We start from the raw sequence: 20,430 nt of genomic DNA, 5'->3' as shown, positions 1-20,430 counted from the left end.
TCTCCTGGCACGTCCCCAGGCGGAGATGTGCCCGCAGGTGTCTTGTTTTCATTAAAAAAGAAAACACAGACGGGTTTTGGTGTTTGGTTTGTAACCTGCAGGTCTTTTTATGGAAAAGGTGAGGTACGTAAGGGTAGCGGAGATGTGACTGAAAAGGCCAGCGGGACGGCCGAGGGAAGGGAGCCTTTGCAGGTCTTTACTCTCCATACGGAGCCAAGGCAGGGACCCGCTGTCTGTGGGACTGGAGGTTTCTGCTGGTTGGGCTGAGGGAGCCTGAGTGCTTTCTCACTAGGACAGACAATGGGGTGTGTGCTGCCAGGATGCAATGAGCCAAGTTTTGCATCTGCATCATCCTCAAAGCAGCTTCACCTGCAGTCCACAGAGGCACAAACACATGGACACGGCAGCAAAACAAACTGGAAAGCAAAAAGTTCAAAAACTGCTCGTAAGCCAAACACACAAACTGAGGAAAATTGCAGAGGTGGAAGCAGGAACCCCCTGTGAGCTTGGTGGCCCCAGGAGAGCCAGGTCCTGTCCAAGTGACAGCCGGTGTCTAAAAATGAATATAGGGGCACTTTGGGAAAATCCCCCAGAGCCTTTCAACCCAGCACAATAAATCTTCATCTACCTCGGAGGTAAATGTTACCTCTTTGTGCCTCACATAGACGCTGTAGAGGTAAAAGCATGCTCTGGAGGAGGATATTTGGAAATATTTGTAATACGTGCCGTAAGAATAGTTCAGCCTGATGTGATCCCACAGTGTATTTATTGCCCTTACGACACTGGATCCATGAACGTCGCCTTGGTGGAAACCTGCACTCAGATATTAATAAAAACCTTCTGCAAAACATTCGGGGGCAACCCTGCACACGAGGGAATGCCGAAGGCCTACGCAAATTCTGTTGGCTGGCCTCCTGGAAGGAGAAGCGTTTGTCTTTTTTTGTCCGTGTGTCAATGTGGTTTTTGTTTTGTTTTTAAGAAAGGAAATTACTGTGTGTATTTTTCTGACGGAGACACATACTTTCCAAAGTCAGGGGATCAGGAGCTGGTTCCTGCAGCGGCTCTCTTGTCCGGGCTGCTCTGATCCTGTCCCTGCTTTGCAGGTTCTCTGTGAGGCTTCTTCCTCTGCTGCCTCCACGTCCCAGCAGCTTCTGCAGATCGGAGGTGGTGCTAAGGCCCTGCTGTGCTTTGTGGCATGGCAGCTCCATTTCTTCTGAGCAAGGACTGTGTCCCACTGTAATTCTGAACTTTTCTCATCGAGTGTTCACGGGCCAATTTGGGGGCCAAAGGGGCACCACTGCTGCGTGATGGGTGTCATTTCCTTGCTGAAGCTGCCGTGTTCCCAGGATGTTGCTGATCTGCTCCCAGACCTGTCCCTGCAATGCCTACTGCCAGGCTAAGGGAATGCCAAAATATAGGAATAGACCTCGTGGCTGTGCTCCAACCCATGTTTTGAACATGCAGACCCCTCTCCTTTCCATTTTCATGCCCTTTGCTTGGTGTCTTTCCTGAGATCGAGTACAAAATGCTTGTCCCCACGCACTGTGCAGGCAGGAGGGCACCCGAGGAAGCCTGTGATGTTTGCCAGGAGCAAGACTTTTTTGGAGAGATGAGCATTTGCAAACAGGAGGCTGCTATGTTCTCTGCCCACTATCTTGGAGCAGTTTACTGCGTATCTCTGTTTCCCTCCTGGTTATAACTGTCCCTTCAAGGGAGGACGGTTGCTGCCAGCTATCTGGGAGAAACACTGCAGCCCCTCACAGTGGGAGCTGCCCTGCTGCTGCTCTCCTCTGTCCCTGTGCCCCTGGGCCCTGCCAGGCAGGTGTGGGAGCCCAGGACCCGCCATGGACTCTCTTTTTCTCAATTTGCTTTTCCTCATCTCCCATCGTGGATCTTGAGGGATGTGCTGTGCCACTGACTGCACCAGGGGAGAACACCAGAAGCAGAGAAGATGCCAGGAGGGCTGGGGGGGACAGCAGCCAGCGGGGAGCAGGCAGCGTCCCCCACCAGGCTGCAGCCTGGACAGGCAGGCAAAGCCCATCGCGGGCTGGAGCTCAAACACGGCCTCATTTCACAGCAAAACAATCCCTCTTTGTGCGGCCTGTTCTCCCAGAACAATCCCCCGTTCTGACAATGTCCTTTCTGTGGCTTAGTCCCTGCAGAGCGAGCAGCAGCGCGCTCAGCCCAATGCCTGGCAGCTTGCAGCAGTGCCTGCCTGCAGCCCCACGGCCGAGGTGCAGCACCCAGCACCCCTGTGGGGCCAGCCAGCCTCCGCACGAGGCTGTGCTCACTGCAGGTAAAGGCAAAGGCTTCCCAGGAAAAGCCCCGGCACAGCTGAGGGCACCTGGGAGGTGTTTTTCTTCTGGTTTCACTCATTCCATGGCGATGCTGCAGCACGCGCTGGGAGGGCAGCCCTGGAGCATGGTTAGGGGTGGCAGTCACCACATCAGCCCATATCCCCAACCACCCGTTGGGAGTGGAGAAGTGGCCGGGCTTTGAGGAGCAGCTCCCAGGCTCCAGGCAGTCTGGGACGGGTTGCTGGAGCCCATCCACTGCTGCGGGCTCTAAATCGCAGAGCCCAAATGAGATGGCTTCAGCGAGAGAGGGAGATGCTGGGGATGAGCACGGCCGGGGCTTTCCCATCACCTGCATTTTCTCTCTTCCTGACCACGTGCCCGTGAGGCAGCTTTGGAAGCTCCCTGCGACGGGGCCGTTTTTTGGTTCCTACTGGGGGCAGAGCTCAGAGAGCTGCTGTGGTTTCCTGCCGCAGGTGGACACGTGTGAAGGTTGGCACTGGCAAAGAAGAAGAAGGGGATGTTTTAGCAGGTCTGGCAGCTTCTGGCATGTCCTTAGAGGGTCCCAGGGTGTCACGTATTGCTGGAGTCATGTTGGCAGCCTGTGATTGGGGTGTCAGGGCTCACGCCAGCGAGGCTGCTGGCTTTTATGCAGCTGATAAACAGCTCCCGTCATGGCAGGAAACCGCAGTCATGCATGTTGCCCACCCGGCCGGCAGGCAAAGTTCAGCAATTAAGCACAGCAGGGTGAAAGTCTGCTATCAAAGCACCCGAGCTCAGCCACCACAGTGCCCACAAGCTTTGCTTTTGTCTCACAGGACACCTTGTTCCAGGTGATGTTTTAAAGGGAAACGACAGCGCCGTGCCACAGCTGGGATCTGAGCGGGGTCATTTCGTGGCTGCTGCCTCCAGGAACGGCATGAGCTGTGTCCCGATAGCTCGAGGGGCTTCCAGGCACTTGGGATGCTGAGGCTGATGGCATTTCATTCCTCTGGCCAAAGGGAAGAGTGCAGTGCTGACAGTGCTGGGGTAATGGGCCTTTACTGCCAGGGTGATGTGATCAGCACGAAGAGAGGCAGGTTTGTAGAGATGAGTCACTTCATGCTGATAACAGCCCTGGAAGGAGGCAGCGTCTCAGCCATGCATGCGCACTGCACACAGCCTATCTGCCCATCCTCGGCTGTCGAAACCGTGAGTGGGCATTGTGGCATTTTGTAGTCTTTCAGGCTCCAAGCAGTGCGTATATCTCCACTTTTAGTGACTACGAAAGCCCTGCTTTATTCTTTCAGTAGTAGACAGGTGATGTAGGAGCATCTCTTTGGGGCTCTCAACATGATCAGCTTCTCATTTCTCCTCTTGAAGTTATAGAGAAAGTGTGCAGCAATGATACATGACTGATAGTTCTTTAGGATCCAACCTCAGGAAAAAGGGAGAAGGGTTAAACCACATTACAGAGACAATTTACATGCATATCTGACTGCATGCATAATCCCTGGCTTTTCAGGATTAAAAAGAAAAAGATAGGGGGAACCTGGACATCATCTTTTCAATCCCCAATTAGGTACGTGAATTTGCTAATTATGTGTGTCAAAAGTCACAGAAGAATTAGAGAGCCAAGAGTAGCTATGCTTACTTTTCACTTAATGCATCTTATCTATTATCTTTTAGATTTTTTGAGTTGAATAATGTCAATGTTTTTGCCAACAAGAAACTCATGATTCAAGTTTTGAGTATTAAAAAAAAATATCACAGCTATAAATTCAGTAAATGATAAGAAAATATAAATGTATTATATAAATCAGACATGAGCTAGAAGATACTTTAGGTTCTTAGAAATCCAAGATCTTGAGAATTTCTACCTCTGCAGTAAAAACTGAAAAGCTGTTAATGGAGAACATTGACTGATCTTAGCGCCTGGAGGGGCTCACGCCCCACATATCCCCCAGCTGCAGGGTGACTCCAAGCCATTTTCCCAGACTGGCAGGAGCAGAAAAGCTGAGAGACTTTGCTGTTTCTCCCACTGAGAAACCGCACCGGCATCTCTCATCACATACAGATGAAATTATTGTCACTAATCCCTAAGGTCATAACCCCTCATTGAACTTCATTCCTATTTTATTGCTCAGTTCCTCCAGACCTTCCCATCTGATAGTCCGATAATCCTCTGTGCTGAATACCTCCAGCCTTGCGCCTTCAGCAAGTTCCATTAGCGCACACCTGCTTTTTGCACCAAGAGGAGGCAACGAGGAGAAGGAGAGCCACATCTGGCTGTGCGAGAGTGAAGGTAACAACCGGGGGGTGGCAAAACAGAAAGGCAGAGTGCAGAGACTCACACCCATGGCCACCTGAATGGATTCCCATGCTGAGAAGGATCAGCAGTCCCTCACTAAAACCAGTGTCGTGCCATTCTCCCAGATGAGTGATGGAGGAAGAAGCCCAAATTCCCCAGAGCCAGTGCCCGGTGTGCCTCAGCCAGGCTGTACGCAGCCCATGCTGCTGCACGACAGCCAGGTTGTTTCTTGAATTGCAGGTGAAGAGTTAATGACCCGCAGGGCTTTGCCCGCCGCAGGAGTGGTTGCACACGTGCGACATGATCCTCTCTGGTTCGCAGTCCCGGCTGCTGCCAGGGACACGCTCGGCTGGCTGCTAACAGCCTCTCTCCGTGCAGGCAGGGTTCCAGATCAAAGCAGATTATCCATTTATAAAAGTGTCTCTCCAGACACTCCAGGAATATCAGCCTGTGCACGACAGGCTGTGTCACTCTGTGGCTTTGCCTCCTTCATCCTCACCTCCCCCAGTTTTTGAGGGATTTTCTTTGCTCTCTGTGTTCAAGCTACCCCGCTCCCAAAGATGCCAGAAGGCAGGAGCTCCACAACACACAGCAGATTAACCAAGTCCTTGCTGGAGACCTGACCCTAAGGGTTAGGAGGGGGCTCTACATCCCCCCAGTAGTGCTCTGGTGGACATGGGTCCTTGCACCTCCTGAAGCTCCTGCCCCGGCTGGTGCAGTTTCGGGGACATGGTGGGAGAGGGACTCCAAGGAACTGCAGACACCCATAGAGCATGAGAAGTGCAAATGACACGCAGACAAGGGAAACCCATTAAGCAAATGACCATGAAAAGGAAACAAACAAACAAACAAACACAACTAATAGAGGAGAAATCAAATGAAGAAATACATTTGCTGTGTTGGAGAGCTGACGGCACAAACAGAAGATGAGGAAGCAAGGAAAAGAGCAAATACCCCACAGGAATAATGGTGGAGACAGCAGACGCAACCGGGAACTACAGGACTGAGAGAGAGGAGAAAGGAATTTAATTCAGAGCAGAAGACAGTGACCTGGAAATTTATTCCACCAGCAGGAAGAGGCTGGGCTGTGCAATTTGGGGCTCATTGTTAGAGCCTGACAAGCCTGCCAGCAAGGGTGGATCCAGAGGAGAGAAGGAATGCTTGGAGAAAGCTCTGAGATGTGGGATACAAGGCTGAAAAGTATCTGGTAGGGAATGGGAAGGAATCTGCTGGTGATGCCTCATTTCATGACAAACAACACAACACGATTTCCACTTAACTGGACCAAGAAGCAACTAAAAGATTGATGGTTCAAATTAAAAGGAGGACAAGCTAACAAAAATATAAAATAAAATAAAAGGTGAACAGAACAAACAAGATTGATCCCTATACTTAACAGGGGAGAAAAAGTGATCCAGACAGCTGCAGGCCTGCCAGACTGATGTTAGCATTCAATTAAAGAGTAACTCAGCACACTGACAGGAAATGGAAAGTGGGATAAAATATGGTCTATTATGTCTGACTAACCTTTCTGCAAAGTAATTGGCCCTGTATAGGCTGCAGGGAAGCAGCTGATACAAGAGAAACCTTGGTAGATAGGTGGTGGGGGCAGAGGTGAGCACAGGAATTTCATGTGGGAAGGAGTGGTTAAGGTCAAGATGAAAGCAGAGCCTGGTGAAAGGGAGCATATCAGGACACGCTGAAGGTTACTGCTGAGGTACTTTGTGGATGTCCTTGTAAATTAATTTCCTTAAGGACCATCTCCTAAAAATATTAGGAGTATTTGGATGAAATCTGCTGGGATCCAGTGTTGTGAGGCATCGGCACTGCAGGAAAGGAACATGTAAAAGGTGTGAAAGTCACCATGAGTGCAATTCTGTACTTCAGTATTGCGATTTTGTGAGCTGCAAGCACCTGGAGCACAGTTACAAGTGCAGCCCTGGTCTGTCCAAATGGGGAATTCTCACCAGGCGAGCACCAAGCGTGCCACCACGTCTGGTCACCCACCTTCAGGAGAGGTAATTTGAACAGCAGCGTGGCCAGAAGCACTGCCAGGCAGCAGGAGCACAGGCAGGCTGGCTAGCAAGAGGATGCTGGAAAAGCTTGTTCAGACTTCCGTGAAATGGCCGAGAGGGAGGTGATTGCTGCCTACAAACACACTGGAGCACAAATACCCAGGTGAGGCCCTGTGTGAGATAAAAGACAGCGCTGGCACAGGAACAAATGGATATTAACTGGCCGTGAATCAATTTAAGCTGGAAAGGAGAAGATGATTCCTAACAATTAGAAGAATGAATTCTGAAACTGCCTTCAGATCAGAGCGCGAGCCCAAGCCCAGACACTTTTATAGATGAAGCCTGATAAGCCTGTGAGGACAACACACGACGAGGCGAGGCAAGGCAGCCAGACTCGATGTCTTTGAGGCCTCCTGCCCTGTGCTCCCCAGCGCTCAGCGTTGTGGTGTCACTGGAGGAGCAGCCAGGAGCGCAGGTGGCAGCGGGAGCTGGATGCTTCCCTAAAGCCTGACTGGAAGAGCCCTCCTAAAACAGTGAGTGAACACCGGGCTCTGCTGCAGGTGCACACTGTGTGGGTGCTGTGGGTGCCGTGGGCGCTGTGCTGGCTGCAGGCTGCGGTGTCGGGTCCCTGCCCGCCATGGCGGCCCCTGTGGGGGCGGCGCACCCTGGGGGTGCTGCGTGAGGTGCCACTGGAGGTACGCTCGGACAGCGCACTGTTACATTCACCCCCCGCTTTAGCTGCCGGCAGCTCTCGCTGCTGCCCCTCGGCCTCCGCAGGGGGCTGCCTCGCCGCTCCAAATCACCCCAAACAGCCCCAAAACCCACTCCCCCCCCCCCCCCCCGCAAAGGACCCCCCCAAGCCCCTCAGCTCCCCGCGCAGCCCCAGCCCTGAGGTGCTGCCGGCGTGGGCGTGGCCACCACACGGGCGGGCTGCGGCTCCGCCGCCGATTGGCCGGAGGAGAGGAAAGCCCCGCCCTAAAAGGCGGAGCTTCCCTCTGAGAACCAATCCGCGGCGGCGAAGGGGGCAGGGCGGGGCTATTTAAGCGCGGGGCGGCCGTGGCGGCGGCAGAGCGGGGTGCGGCCGGCGGTGAGTGAGGGCGGCGGAGGCGCCGCGCGCACGTGGGGGCAGCGGGGCTGGGGACGGGGGGAGCGGGGCGGGATCGGCGGGGGGGGGGGGCGGCTCTGGGCAGCGTCCGCCCGTCCCGGCGTGGAGGCGCTGCGCGGGCCGGGCGCCGCCGTCACCCCGCGGGGCCGCCGGGCAGGTGGCGGGGCCGCGGGGTGCGGCTGTCCCCGCCCCAGGGAGGGCACGGCCGCGGGGTGACAGCGTCCGCCCCGCGCCGGGCTGGGGGCGCCGGGCCTCGGGTCCCCCCCCACAGCCCTCAGGGACTGCCCCCGGGCCGGCGGCCTCCGCGCTTCCGGGGCTCGGGGCGGCCGCGCTAGGCCCCGGCCGGGCCCGGCCTCTCCCCGCCCCGCCGCGGGGCCCCGGCGCCGCCCGCTGCGGGGCGGGGGGGGCCGGGGGGGGCTGGGCTGTCCCCGCCCGGTGTCGGCGGGGCTGGGGCTGCCCCCGGCCGGGTGCTGGGCGAGAGCGGCCTCCGCCGGCCCCGTCCCCCGGCCGCCAGCATCAATGTGCCATTGAGAGGTGCCCCGGCCTTCCTCGGGCAGCATGGCACTGCCAGGCCTCCCCCGCGGCTGGCAGCACAATGTTGGCTTTGAGCGCCGGCTGCTGTAGGTGCTCGGCCGCCCGCCCCGGCGTGCCAGCGGCAGGGAGGGTCCTGTCAGCCTCCTGGGGGCTGCAGTGCTGCTGCTGGTGGGTTCACACATGGGGCTGTGGCTGCTGGTGTGATGGACGTGGCCAGGCGCTCATCTGGCCTGCTGTAGGTGGTGCTGGGCTCTGCCTCTGGGTCCTGTGCGAGGGCAGCCAGGGAAGCTGCTGCTCTGATCTCACAGTGCCTAATGGGGCAGCATAACCAAAGGGCATTGCAACAGGTAGGGAAGCAGACTGGACATCAGTGTGTGGGCTGCTTCCCACAGCTGTACTTGGGGCAGCACAGAGGGGCTGCCTGATGCTGTCCCTGTGACTTTCTGCCTTGGTTCTGGAGTCCTAAGGGCAGGAAGAAGTGAGGGGACTGCCCCTTCCTATCCCAGCTGGAGGCTCACCGGTTCAGTGGATGGTGTGGGATCACACAGGCTGCTTTCACTGCTGCTGCATTCCTTTGGAGCATCTCATCCACTCAATTGCCATGTAGCAGTGCATCCATCCTGCTGTGCTGCCCCAGTGGCAGCTGTCCAAACCCCAAGGTGCTGTCCACCTTCTCTCCTGCCAGAATGCAGCCAGGGCAGATTCCTAGCTGGATGTAGCTGACCTTCCCACCAGACCTGCTGGGCAGCTTCTTAAGGATGGTTTAAAGAGTCAAACAGTTGGCTGAGCCCTTGGGGCTCAACTGAGGCTGCTGTGTCCTCATCTCCTTCCAGGGAAGCCCCTTCAGCTCCTGGGTGTTTGCTGCTGATGACAGCCTGTTCCTCTGAGAAGCAGCTCTGTGCCAGCTGTTGCAGCAGCCTCTTGCTGCATCTTGCTGTAGGGGTTAAGCCATGCCACCCACGCAGCCTGGGCCCCTGTGGTCCTTCCTGGTGTAGTAGTCTCACTTCTGTTTCCTGAAGTTCTGTTAGATATGCGGGGGGTGTATGGCCCTCTGGGACAGGAGCATGATAAAGGAGCCCTGGTGAAGCTGGGGAGGGAGGGGAGCAAAACTCATTCTGACCCAGAGGTGTCTTGAAGCCTGTTTTATAGGTGAAAACGAGTGAGTTTATTCAAGGTGCATGGTGTCTGCAGCTTTTCCTGGTGGAGAAAAGCTTTGTGTATCCGGGACACTATGAAGCTGCCTTCCTTGCATTGCTGCGTGACTGCCTGCCTGCTGCTGTGGGTGAAGGTGGGTGCCTCCCTTCTCTGCTGGGGCTGCAGCGCAGGCAGCTCTTGGGCTGAGGTCCTTCAGCAGGCACTCCCAGGCGGTATCGGCAGCCTGTGACAGCCTGGGAGATCTCTCCTGCGTTTCTGTGTTTTGTATTGGGTTTGTGCAGTGTGCGCCCTGCTGGTTGTCAGATGGTGGGAGGACTTGGGCTGGAAAGTCTGGTTCCTGCCCGTCCAACAGGTGAGGCAGCCTGAGCTCCTGCAGGGAGGAGCTGGGCCCCAGGAGCCAGGGCTCGTCCCCGCAGGAGCTGTGGGGCTGCTGCTGCCCAGATGACAGGCTGCTGCAGTCACAGCCAGCTCCACACCTCAGCCGGGGACCTCAGTAGCTTGGGGCTGGTGGAGATAGCAACCGGCTCTGATGGCTCTGGAGTCTTCCTTGGTGCCTCAGTCTGCTTAATTTCGGCTTGATCCTTCCTGCGTGGGATGGATCAGGGTGATGAGCGTCACAGCGGCAGCACGTTCTCCAGCTTTGCTGCAAGGGGTGCTCTCAGCCTGCGAACCTTGTGCCAGTTACCTCCTTGCTCATGGTTTGTTAGCAGCTTGTTCTGGGAAAACTGAGTTGGATCCCATGCTGCTGCTGCTTAATCCTGAGAGGCTTCCCCCTCGCAGTGGGAGAAGCAATAGCCCTGATCTTTCCCCTACACCTGTGGAGATAACTAGGCCTAATGCTATGAGGTGCCTCTGTGGAGGGCTGAATGAACCCTGAGCTATCTGTGGTGCAGCTCTGCTGCCGCTGGAGTCTCTGGCACCTCTTGTATTGCCAGCAAACACAACCTGTCTGAAGGTGGTTGTGTGACCGCTGCCTGCTTGGTGCAGAGGGCAGGGAGGCCTGAAGCTGCTGGTGTGGTGATATCTAGGCAGCGTCCCCTTGTCTCGATGAGAAGTGGCTCTGAGTCTGTACTCAGGCTTCTTGAGCGGTCAGAGCTGTTGGAGGGAGTTCAGGGGGCTCCTTTCTGCCTCTCGCTTTGTAGATGTCTCATGTCCATTTGTGTTAGTCTGTCCAGTTAATGCCCAGGCCTGGCTGGGACGGCAGGCTGATCACCAGGTGAAGATACAGACACTGCTGTGGGAACGGGTTTGAAGCCTGTTGTGAGGAGTTTGCCTGATAAAACCACAGCTGGGTGCTCTGGTGCTGTCCCACATACAGGTTGGGGTGATCCCCTCTGCTGGAGGGCTCTGGAAGACTTGAGTTATTTCTAGTGGCTGGCGTCAGGGTTAGACCAAGCAGGGCTGATCCCTGAGTTCTCTGTTACAGCTTAATCCTGCCCTCCCTAGGGGCCCTTTCCCAGGCGCCATGTGGGGCTGCCACCATCACTGTGAGGCTGCCTCCACCTCCTCCCCTGGTGCTACTGCAGTGAGCACAGGTCGCTCTCCAGCTTGGGGAGATGTTGGTTCTACTTCTGTAGGTGCCTGGCCCTGTTTCTTTATTCCTTCACTTCATCAGTGCCTTGTTCCTTGTTCTGCCAGGCTTCCCCCCAGTATCCACTTTCCCTGGCAGCTCCTGCCTGTGCTGACAGCAGCTCCCTGAGCGTGCTGGCACAGTGCTGGACGTGACCAGGAGTGAGCCCATTCCAGCAGCCTCCCTGAGCAGCCTGGGGATGCTGTTTGTGGCAAAACACTGCTTGTGCTTGGGTGCAGTCCTCTCCCTGTGAGCTGCGTTCTTCTGGGCCCTCCGTACCCATTACCTGCTTGGTTTTGTATGAGGTTACCTGATCCTACTGTGGTGAGCTTGTTCCTTCCCCTGTAAGCTTGCGGGGGGATGCAGTGGCTGCACAGAGTGTGCAGGGCTCGCCTGCTGATCTGGGAGTCTCTTCTTGCTCTTCCTTCCAGCGAGCTTGCGAAGGGGAGGACGTAATCTCTGTAGGATGCCATCCAAAGGCCTGAGGGTTTCGCAGCTGCTGCCTGAGATAGTGGTGTGCTATTAACACCCACCTGCTCTGATGGAGAAACTGCTCTGCTCCAGACAGGTCACCTCCCGCACTGGGAGCAGCGCTGCCAGGAGCGGTGCCCAGCTCCGGCCCAGCCGCAGCTCTTGCGAGAGCTGCTGCATGGCAGGGGCTGGGGCTTGTCCCTGTAAGCTAAGGGGAGCTTCTCCTGGAGCTGTGACAGCTCTTGGTGACATCTGGAGGTGGCAGCCTTGGTGTTGCATACAGCCCTGTCTGCAGTGGCTCTGGAGCCCCCAGACTGTTCGGGGTTGACCCATCCCATTCAGCTGCCCCCAGCAGATCTCTCCCTGCTGGGGAGTGTCCCCCGAGTGCCTGGAGCTGTGGGGGCACCGCTGGCTCCCCGGTGGGTTTCTGGAGCTCAGGGAGGTGGGGCAGGGGCTGGCTGTGAATGAAAGCTGCTGTGATGGAGCTGGGCAGGGTGAGCTCGGCGGAGGCCTTCCCTGGAGCAGCAAGCCTCGCTGCCAGCTTGCAGGCCAGGGCTGAGGAGGGCTGGCACAGCCTCTGTCCTGCCGCTTATCTTCTGACCTCTGAGGGCTGCTGCTCCCCCGGAGCCCCGTGGGGCCGGACCTGCCCCAGCCAGCTGAGTGAGGACATGGTGCCAGCCCTCCCTGCGGCCAGACGGCTCTGGGGTCTGTAATTAAGCAGCGGGGAGTTGGGGTGGCTTCCTCCTCCCTTATTACAGGGCTGGTCCCCAGCCTGAATGCTGATGGGGCGGGAGGGCCGGGGCTGCTGCGTGCAGATAGCGTGCCTCTGCCCGGGGGAGTGGGCTGAGCTGGGGCTGTCAGTGCTGGGGTCTGGCTGCTCCTGGGCTGCTGGGGCTTGTCAGAGGGGCTGGCTTCTTGCTGAAGTAGCACGAATGAGCTGCACAGCTCGTTTGGAAGGCTGTGGTGGACAAACTGTGTAGTGTGGGTATCAGGTGCTCAGCGTTGGTTATTGGGGCAGAATGTGGCCCACAGCTGGAACTTTCCCCTGGGAGGGCAGTGACACCCTATTGATGAGAGGTGCAGGTGTGTTGCAAGGCCTACAGATACTGTGTGGGGTGTGTTTGGGCCCCAAGGTGCTTTGGGATGCTTGAACCTGTTTGCTTAATTTCTCTTCAGCTAATCAAGGCTCATCTCTGGGTTCCCCCATCTCCTCCCAATCTCTTGCACAAGAGGCTCAGGTCCTGGAGGAGTCTGAGGAGAGTTTCTCCTCTTCTGAGGGGGCAGGCACCAAGCAGGGAGCTGTAACCTGCATTGTGATGTGTGGTGCAGCATGTAAGAGCAGGTGCCTGGCGGAACAGTGATCCCCTCAACGTGCAGAGGAAATGGCAGGGGTGAGCTGAGGGGCCTGGAGATGTGCTGGAAAACCCCTGCCTGCAGCAGGAAGGCTGCCATGGAGCCCTTGTGCCCCAGGCTGGCCAGTGCACTTGGCATCCTCCTGCGTGGTGGAAGGTAATGCCTGGGGCTGCTCTGCCACTGCCCCTCTGCAGCTGCACAAGGGCAGGGGCTGCCCCGCAGGAGATGGAGGTGGCTGAGATATTTGTGAGGTGGGCTTTGGTCTCTGCCTGCTGCAGGACCATGCAGTGTGCCAGGGTGGATACCAGGTCTTGTGGAGACCCGGGGACCTTGGGGAGGCCCTGCAGAGGTGGCTGCTGGTAGCTGAGTGCAGCAGGATGTTGTTCTGCCTAACAGAGCTGTGGGGAAGCTCAAATCCCTCTCATAAGGGTCTAAAGCGTAGCTGTGCCCTGGTAGAGGTCCTGGTGCCTGCCCAGAGCCCGTGTTCAGGGCAGGCCTTCCCTCGGTCTGCCAGGGCCAAACTGCAGCGAGCCCTCTGACCCGGGTCTGGACCACCCTGGGACCCCTGAGCTGCTCTGAGCTGGGGTCCTGGGTGGTGCCGGAGCCTTGCTGGCATCGGGTGCAGAGGGACCCGTGGTGCCTGAGCACTGTCCCTCTGCAGTGCAAGATGTAGGTCTGTAGGTGACTGATACTATCTCCCCATCCCAGCCTGCCCAAAATAGGCTCCTGTTCCACCCCAGACGTGTCTCTGCCCCGGCCCTGTAGTAAGACTGACTCACTGGCTTGATAAGATAAATACAGCTTGAGCAGTCCGGCACCGGTGCTGGGAACTGGCTCTTGAGGGCTCCTCAATCTAGCAAATAAAGGTGTAGCTGGGTGTCGTGGCCGAAAGCTGCAACCCGACAGACAGGTCTGGAGCTTGCTCGCTGCCATTAGCGCAGCGTAAAGCCCGCAGCTCTGGGGAGCTCTGTGCTGCCCGTCCACAGCTGGGGCCTGAGCGGCTCTCAGGGTGCTCCAGTTCCTGCTGCCTTCTTCGGGCTTCTGCTGCGTGTGTCTGGGACCTTAAATACTTCAGATCAGGGTGACGCTGCCAGTGAGTACTGGGGGATGGAGGTGAAGGGGCAGGTGTTGCACCCCGCCCCTGTTGCAGGGAGCTGGGTGTCACTGCCTGGTGCAGAGGAGTGGGGTCTGTGGGATGGCACGGGCTAGGACAGCTCTGCTGTTGGCTTGCACGGTGCCCTGGGAGGGTGCTTGTCCTCTGAGCGATGCTGCGGTGGTGCCTGGCAGCACCACATGGGTCCTCGGGCTGAAGGATAGATGCTGGTGATAGCTCAGGGTGGGTGGCTGCTCCCAGCTGGGACCTTGCTGGGCAGAAGGTTGCTCCAGCCTCAGCCTCCCACTGCCGGCCTGGCAGGAGCTGCACGCTTCCTGGTGGTGGCAGCAGCAATCCTCTGGAGCAGGCTGGGAGGGGGACCCAGTGGTTGGGAAGCAATTCCTGTGCCCCTTCCTGGAGGGGCAGGTCGAGTGTCTGCTTGGCAGCAGCCCTGCAGGAAAATGCCTCCTGCTGCAGGGTCAGGAGGGGCTGGGGCCTGCACTGCCTCCATCCTGCTGCCCTCTGGGCTGGGGGAGCAGGGGAGGTTGGGGTGAGGATGTGCCAAACTCCCCTGCCTGTTGCTCTGGGAGGCTGTGGCTGGGCTGCTCTGTGCTCCTAGCAAGGCTGAGCGAGTGTGGAGGGTGCCAGCCTTTGTGCCTGTGATCATCAGCCTTCTCCTGGGGCTTTATCCCCAGCCTGGGGTACTGCCCCTGTCTGGGAGGGAGGTGTCACTGCCTTGTAGGACTTGCCTACCCCCTGAGGTGCTGGGTTATGGGATGGCAGTACTTGTCCGGAGCTGTTTGTGCCTGGCTGTGAAGCCAGGACCTGTGGGACCAGCAAGCTGCTGTTCTGTTAGTTCTGCACTAACTGGCTTTGCTTCCGTGTGCTGTGGGTCCGGCAGTGATGCGACGGTGCTACCCTGGCAGGAACCAGTGGGTGGGAGGCACAGCTCTGCACCACTCCTGGTGACCTTGTGCCAGGGTGAGGCAGAGCAGTGTGCAGGGTGGGTGAGGCTCAGGGGTGAGGGATGGGGAGCACATGGCCTTGACGCAAAGCGGGTGCTGGTGTAGAACTGGCTGGAAGCGATGCTGCCCAGGTACTCAGGAGCTGTGCTCACAGTGCCCTGTTGTGCAGGGCTGTGCTCCGCAGGCTGCCCTCCTGGAGCAGCTGCCTCATTTGCCTTCCTCTCTCCACAGAGACAGTGCCACCACCATGGAGGGGATTGAGGGGATCGTGACCATGTATCAGGACTTCATGAAGAAAGCAGGTGGGTGTTTGGCTCTGCCCAGCTGCAGGGCAGGTGGCCCCGTGCTCTGCTGCCACGGCTGTGGGGATGTACGTTTAGCCCTGAAGCAGTCGGGGTTTAGCTGCCTTCTGCCTCTGCCCTGGTGTAGATGCAGCTTTGTATTTTTGGGGACTGCCTGACAGTGTCTTGCCTCGGTGCCTGTTGGGACACCTGTGCCCTCCTGCAGCACAGCTCCAGGTTGTTCCTTCCCCAGTTTGGTTGGGCTCTCCAGCCTCTGTTACCAGGCTGCCCCCTGCCTGCGCTCCTGTCCTAGGACAGGATTTCTGTGTCCTTGCCTCCACTCTACATGAGTGATGTTGGTGTAGCAGACTGGATGCTCACTGCTCTGCTCCGTGGCTCTCCACAGACCCCCGCATTGCTGATTACCCACTGATGCAGTCCCCGTTCCTCGTGATGGGCATCCTTCTGGGATATGTCTACTTTGTACTGTCCTTGGGTCCCCGGCTAATGGCAAACAGGAAGCCTTTAAACCTGAAGAAGTTCATGGTGCTATATAACTTCTTCCTGGTGGGACTCTCGATCTACATAGTCTATGAGGTGAGTTGCCAGCAGCAGGCGTTGCCTGGTGCGTGTATATAAAGCACTCTGTGCAGGCTGCGTGGGTACTGGGGAGCTTTTGGGCTGTTCCCTGCCCTTCTGAGCAGGGCTGGGGAGATGCAGTGGCAGATGTGTTGGTCCTCGCCCTGATGATGCTCTCATTGCAGTTCCTGATGGCAGGGTGGCTCACTGGGTACACCTGGCGATGTGACCCTGTGGACTTCTCACAGGACCCCAAGGCCCTCAGGGTGAGTTCTCTTCCCTCTCCTGATAAACGTCAGGGCAGCAGGATCGCAGCTACCTGCCTCTGCTCTGAGGCAGCTGACTCAGTACCTGGCTGATAGATGGAAGCATTTGGCCATGGGGCTGCATGTCCAGGTTGAGATGGGTCTCATGTTACCCTCTTCTGTTGCAGATGGTCAGTGTTGCTTGGCTGTTTGTCTTCTCCAAGTTCATCGAGCTGACAGACACGGTGAGTGGGCAGGCCCTGTGCTGGGGGGAGGCTTGGTCTCTGCTTGCTGGATGGGGACTTGGAATAGGTGCTTCCTTCAGCCCTTCCCATCTGGGCTGCCAGTGCTTCTGTCTGGTGTCACTGCCAGGGAGGTCACGGGACTATGGCAGAAGCCACTTGCAGAGTGCTACAGCTCTGGAAGCTGTGGTGGCAGTGAGCTGGGGGGATGGAGCAGCACTGAATGCGTGGTGCAGCCTGCTCTGGCTGCTGCTGGGGGTGCTGGTCCCTGATGCGCTGGGCTCTTGTTGCAGGTCATCTTTGTCCTGCGGAAGAAGAATGAACAGGTCACATTCCTGCACCTCTTCCACCACTCTGTTCTGCCTTGGAGCTGGTGGTGGGGAGCCAAGTTTGGACCAGGTAAGATGGAAGGTGGCAGGGTGCCCAGCTGTGGGGAGGGTGGGGTTAGCACCGGCTAACCAGGGAAGGGTTTTTGGCCCTGCTGGGCTCCTAGGAGCTGCTTGTACTGATTACTGCGGATAATTGATTTATGCTAATGTAAACTTGTCTAACAGGGGGAATGGGCTCATTCCATGCCATGATCAATTCCATGGTGCACGTTGTCATGTACCTCTACTACGGGCTCTCAGCAGCAGGCCCTGCCTTCCAGAAGTACCTGTGGTGGAAGAAGCACATCACGGCCATCCAGCTGGTGAGTCTGCTGTGGGGTGGGGTGTGTGCCCTCACTTCTGATGTACATATCTTGGATGCAGCCAGGAGCTGTAGCTGTCTCTCCTACAGCCTCTCACCCTGGGTTTCTAGCAGCTCTGCCCCATCGCAGCCTCTGACAGGGCATGGGTGCTGCTCAGCTTGCTGCCCCAGGGCCATGCTGGGAGGGTGATAGGCAAAAACTGCCTTGAGGCTCGTCCCTGTCTCTTCCAGCTGCTGCTGGCTGCTCCTCATCTTCTCATCATGCTTGACCTGTACTGTAGGGTGGGCAAGGAGCCTTCTTCTTTCACTTATAAAGATCTGTGGTGGGAGATCCCTGGCCCTGATCCCATGAATAACTTGTCCCCACCTTTGCCTTATTCCCAGGCTCAGTTCGTGATCGTCTCTGTCCACATCTCCCAGTATTACTTCATGCCCAGCTGCCAGTACCAGTTCCCCATCTTCGTCCACCTTATCTGGATTTATGGGACCATCTTCTTCATCCTCTTCTCCAACTTCTGGTACCAGTCCTACACCAAGGGCAAACGGTTGCCTAGGGTGGCTCAGCAAGCAGCCCAGCACAACGGTAGCAGCATCCATGAGAATGGCACTGTCACCAACGGCAAGGTCAAAGCCAACTAGAGGGCAAGGCCCTCCCAGAGCCAATGAGAGCCCCAGGGCAGAGGCAGCTGGGACCTGTTCCCCTGCTCCTGGGTGCCACTAGCCAAGTCAAGTGCCTACAGACTGTCGTACCCCCGTGCCCAGCCCTGCTGTCCTCTGTCTGCATGCCCGGCCCCTCTGCTCTGAGCAGCCATGGGCAACTTCTCCTGCTCTTGGGAGGGCTCGTGCTGTTTGTAGCTGTTGCTGAGCAGAGAGGCAGCTGCCTGCATCACAGCTGTGGGGCTGCAGTCCCATTCCAGTGTTTTTCCAAAGGAACTTCCCCCCAAGTGCCTGCATCTGGCCCTTCTGCCTGGAGGCCATTTCCTTCTGAGTAGGACCAAAAAGAAGAGACTGGTCCCTGTCCTGGTGCCCTCTCCTCTTCCCAGGCTCATCAGAGCCTGTGTGGATGAACCGACTTGTCCCTGGCTGCTTGCTGCTGCCAGCTCCAGTGTGATTGCTCTGCTCTACCATGCCTCGTGCCACCTTGTTCCGTGCCACAGTGCTGCGTGTCCCTTCTGGCCCCTGTGTGCCCAGGTGGGGGGTCCTGCCCTGGTGTCTGTGCTCAGGTGTGGCTGTGGAGAATGTAGGGGCAGCCAGTACCGGACTTGGGCCCGGAGCTGCCCAGTACAATACACATGCCCAGTGCCTGGTACGTAGTGGGGTGGTGACAGCCTGAAATGCCTCTGCCACATAAGCCCAGGTTGCCTTGCATTGCCTTTTTGTGCCTGGGCTGGGTGCTGAGCGTGTGCTCAGCCTGCAGGATGCAGGGGGGCAGCTGGTGGCTTGTTCAGAGTGAGGGAGGCCGGGCTCATCTTGCATTGGACAACTTCCATTCCTGCAAACTCGAGACTTGAGCAATAATTGCCCCTAGAATTTGGCTCGTGTTGGGCCCAGCCCTCTGTCCCGGTGTGGAGGCAGTGGGGGATGGCAGTAGTGTGCCCCGCTGTGGTGTAACAGCGAGCGCCTCTTGCCCCCATCCATCCTGCTGGGCCTGGGTGAAGGTGCCCTCTGCCACTCTGCAGGGCAATGCAGCAGCTCTCTTGGGCCTGGTGCCCATCACCTGCTCTGGCTGTAACCAAAGCCGTAACAATGGCCTTGAGGATGAGGTGAAGGAGCCAGGCCCAGTCAGATTGGGCTGCTCTTCTATCATAAATAAACAGACAGAAGGAGAAAAGGCTCTGTCCTCTTATTTTCCTGGCTTGCTGTGCTCTGAAGCTGTTCCAGGTGCTTTGGTCCTGCCCAGTGCGGTTGGAGGCAGGGCTGGGAGCAGCAGCTGGTGTAGCAGGTTTGTGTTGGGGGGAGAGGGTGATAGCAGGGTGCTGATGAAGCAGATGGCAGATTGTTTCCAAGTGCTTTGGTAGAGTGGTGCTGAGGGCAGGAAGTGTGTCAGGGCTCCTGTTGTGAAAGTGGCTCCACCCTGTGAAAGAATGGCTGGGGTGGAGCAGGGGTGCGGGCTGGGACTAGGGCCAGGAGAAGCTGCTGCTTTTCAGAAATCCTGTCCTGGCCCCAAGTGTGGAGCTGGGGGGATGCAGGCGATGGGAAAGCAGGACCCTGGCCCCTTGCTTTCTGGAGGGAGAGGCATGGGCACTCTGCTTAGGCTGAAGGACCTTCCATCCATAAAGTGCCATGGCAGTGTGGGGTGGTACAGAAAGCAGCCCAGGCTGGCTGTGGGGTGCATCTGCTTGCTGCTGATGCAGTGGTGCATCCTCCCCCAGCTGTGTTCTGCTCTTCTCTACCAGCTGAGAGCCTGCCTCTCTTCAAGGCTGCCAGTGCTGCCTTCCCCATCACCTGGTGAGGAGTGGGGCAGGCCTCGGTGCTGATTCACAGCTGTGGGGTGAGGTGGAGCAGGTAACCAGCTCCGGCTGCTGCTCCTGGCTGTGGCTGGGAGGAACGGTTGAGCCCAGCAGGCTGCCAAAGCCGAGTTTCAGTGTAGGTTGGGTTGTGGTGTGGGAGGGCTGCAGTGGAAACACAGCCACAGCCCTGTGGCAGGGCTTGGTGTCAGAGAAAGCTCTGCACTGCCCAGTTAGACAGGGCTCATTGCCCTCCTATTAATTAAGCCCTAAAGGGGGGTTGAGGCTACTGCCATGTGCAAGTGTTCTCCTAATTACTACTGCTGCTCCATGGGCCAGGGGAGTTCTAGTCCCTGCTGCAGTCTGTGTAGTGTTACTTGGGGTCTCAAGAGTCACAGCTTCAGGAGCTGGAGGAGGCAGGCCAGCCCCAATGGCTCTATGCCATTGCTGAGCCTCCTTTCCCCTCCCTGCCCCTCCCAGCTGGCTCTTAGTAAAGACAGGACTGTCTTTATTTTTGCCCAAAATAGTAACAGTGGTTTAAACTACTTGCACTTGGTATTTTAAAACAGGGGCTGTTCCTCCGTGTGCTCTGCTCTCCCTTCCTCCCATTGTTCCAGTTCGCTGTGATCTTTCCATGGGCTGGCTGCAGCGCTCGGTGATTTATTCCCTGTCCCGGCCATGACAGGGGTTGCTCCGAGCTGCGTTCACACCCTATATGGCTGGCTCCTGGGCTTGCTGTGTCAGAGCCCCGCGCCTTCCTCCTCTCACCCAGGGCACAGCACTGCATGGCTGTCCCCTGCCAGCAGTGCTCAGAGGGCTTTCAAGGGGTGGGTGAGGCAAAGTTTCTGGGGGTGGGTGTGTGCTGAGGACAGAGGCAAGATGAGCCCTGAGGAAGACAAACTGCTCTGACGTTGGGCTAGGTGGAAAAACTACACCAGCTTTTAGGCATGCAAAGCCTTTCTCCCAGAGACAGGCACCTATGACAAACACAGCTCAGCAGTGAATGCCACAGGGCAACTCTTAACTTCCGGCACCAAAGCTCTTAAATAAGCAGCCCAGGTCTGGGTTGGGACAGGCCAGACCTTTTATCTGGGTTCTTCC

General features: G+C 57.3%; 1 protein-coding gene across 2 annotated transcripts; it reads left to right on the top strand.

Moving 5' to 3' along the window:
- The first annotated feature begins 7,618 nt into the window (after window positions 1-7,618).
- On the top strand, window positions 7,619-18,713 carry ELOVL1 (ELOVL fatty acid elongase 1). 2 transcript variants are annotated; one of them, XM_027462452.3, is made up of 8 exons: window positions 7,619-7,686; window positions 15,077-15,147; window positions 15,533-15,723; window positions 15,891-15,971; window positions 16,139-16,195; window positions 16,486-16,591; window positions 16,747-16,883; window positions 17,267-18,713. In XM_027462452.3, the coding sequence occupies exons 2-8, from the start codon at window positions 15,093-15,095 to the stop codon at window positions 17,519-17,521; spliced, it is 882 nt and encodes a 293-aa protein (XP_027318253.2). In that variant the 5' UTR covers window positions 7,619-7,686; window positions 15,077-15,092; the 3' UTR covers window positions 17,522-18,713. The 2 variants fall into 2 exon arrangements, with proteins under 2 accessions (XP_027318253.2, XP_038038776.1); XM_038182848.2 differs by lacking the exon at window positions 7,619-7,686 and adding an exon at window positions 9,398-9,526.
- The last annotated feature ends 1,717 nt before the right edge of the window (window positions 18,714-20,430 follow it).

The sequence above is a fragment of the Anas platyrhynchos genome, chromosome 8 (assembly GCF_047663525.1).
Source record: "Anas platyrhynchos isolate ZD024472 breed Pekin duck chromosome 8, IASCAAS_PekinDuck_T2T, whole genome shotgun sequence".
In the NCBI taxonomy this organism is placed as follows: domain Eukaryota; kingdom Metazoa; phylum Chordata; class Aves; order Anseriformes; family Anatidae; genus Anas; species Anas platyrhynchos.
Note: the sequence above shows the minus strand (reverse complement) of the source record. Positions and strands in the feature narration are given on the sequence as shown.

Bases quoted from the DNA above. Each gene is read 5' to 3' on its own strand.
- ELOVL1 (XM_027462452.3), top strand. From the start codon at position 15,093: ATGGAGGGGATTGAGGGGATCGTGACCATGTATCAGGACTTCATGAAG. The intron at 15,724-15,890 runs GTGAGTTGCCAG...CTCTCATTGCAG, and splicing joins CGATCTACATAGTCTATGAG to TTCCTGATGGCAGGGTGGCT. The intron at 15,972-16,138 runs GTGAGTTCTCTT...CTTCTGTTGCAG, and splicing joins AGGACCCCAAGGCCCTCAGG to ATGGTCAGTGTTGCTTGGCT.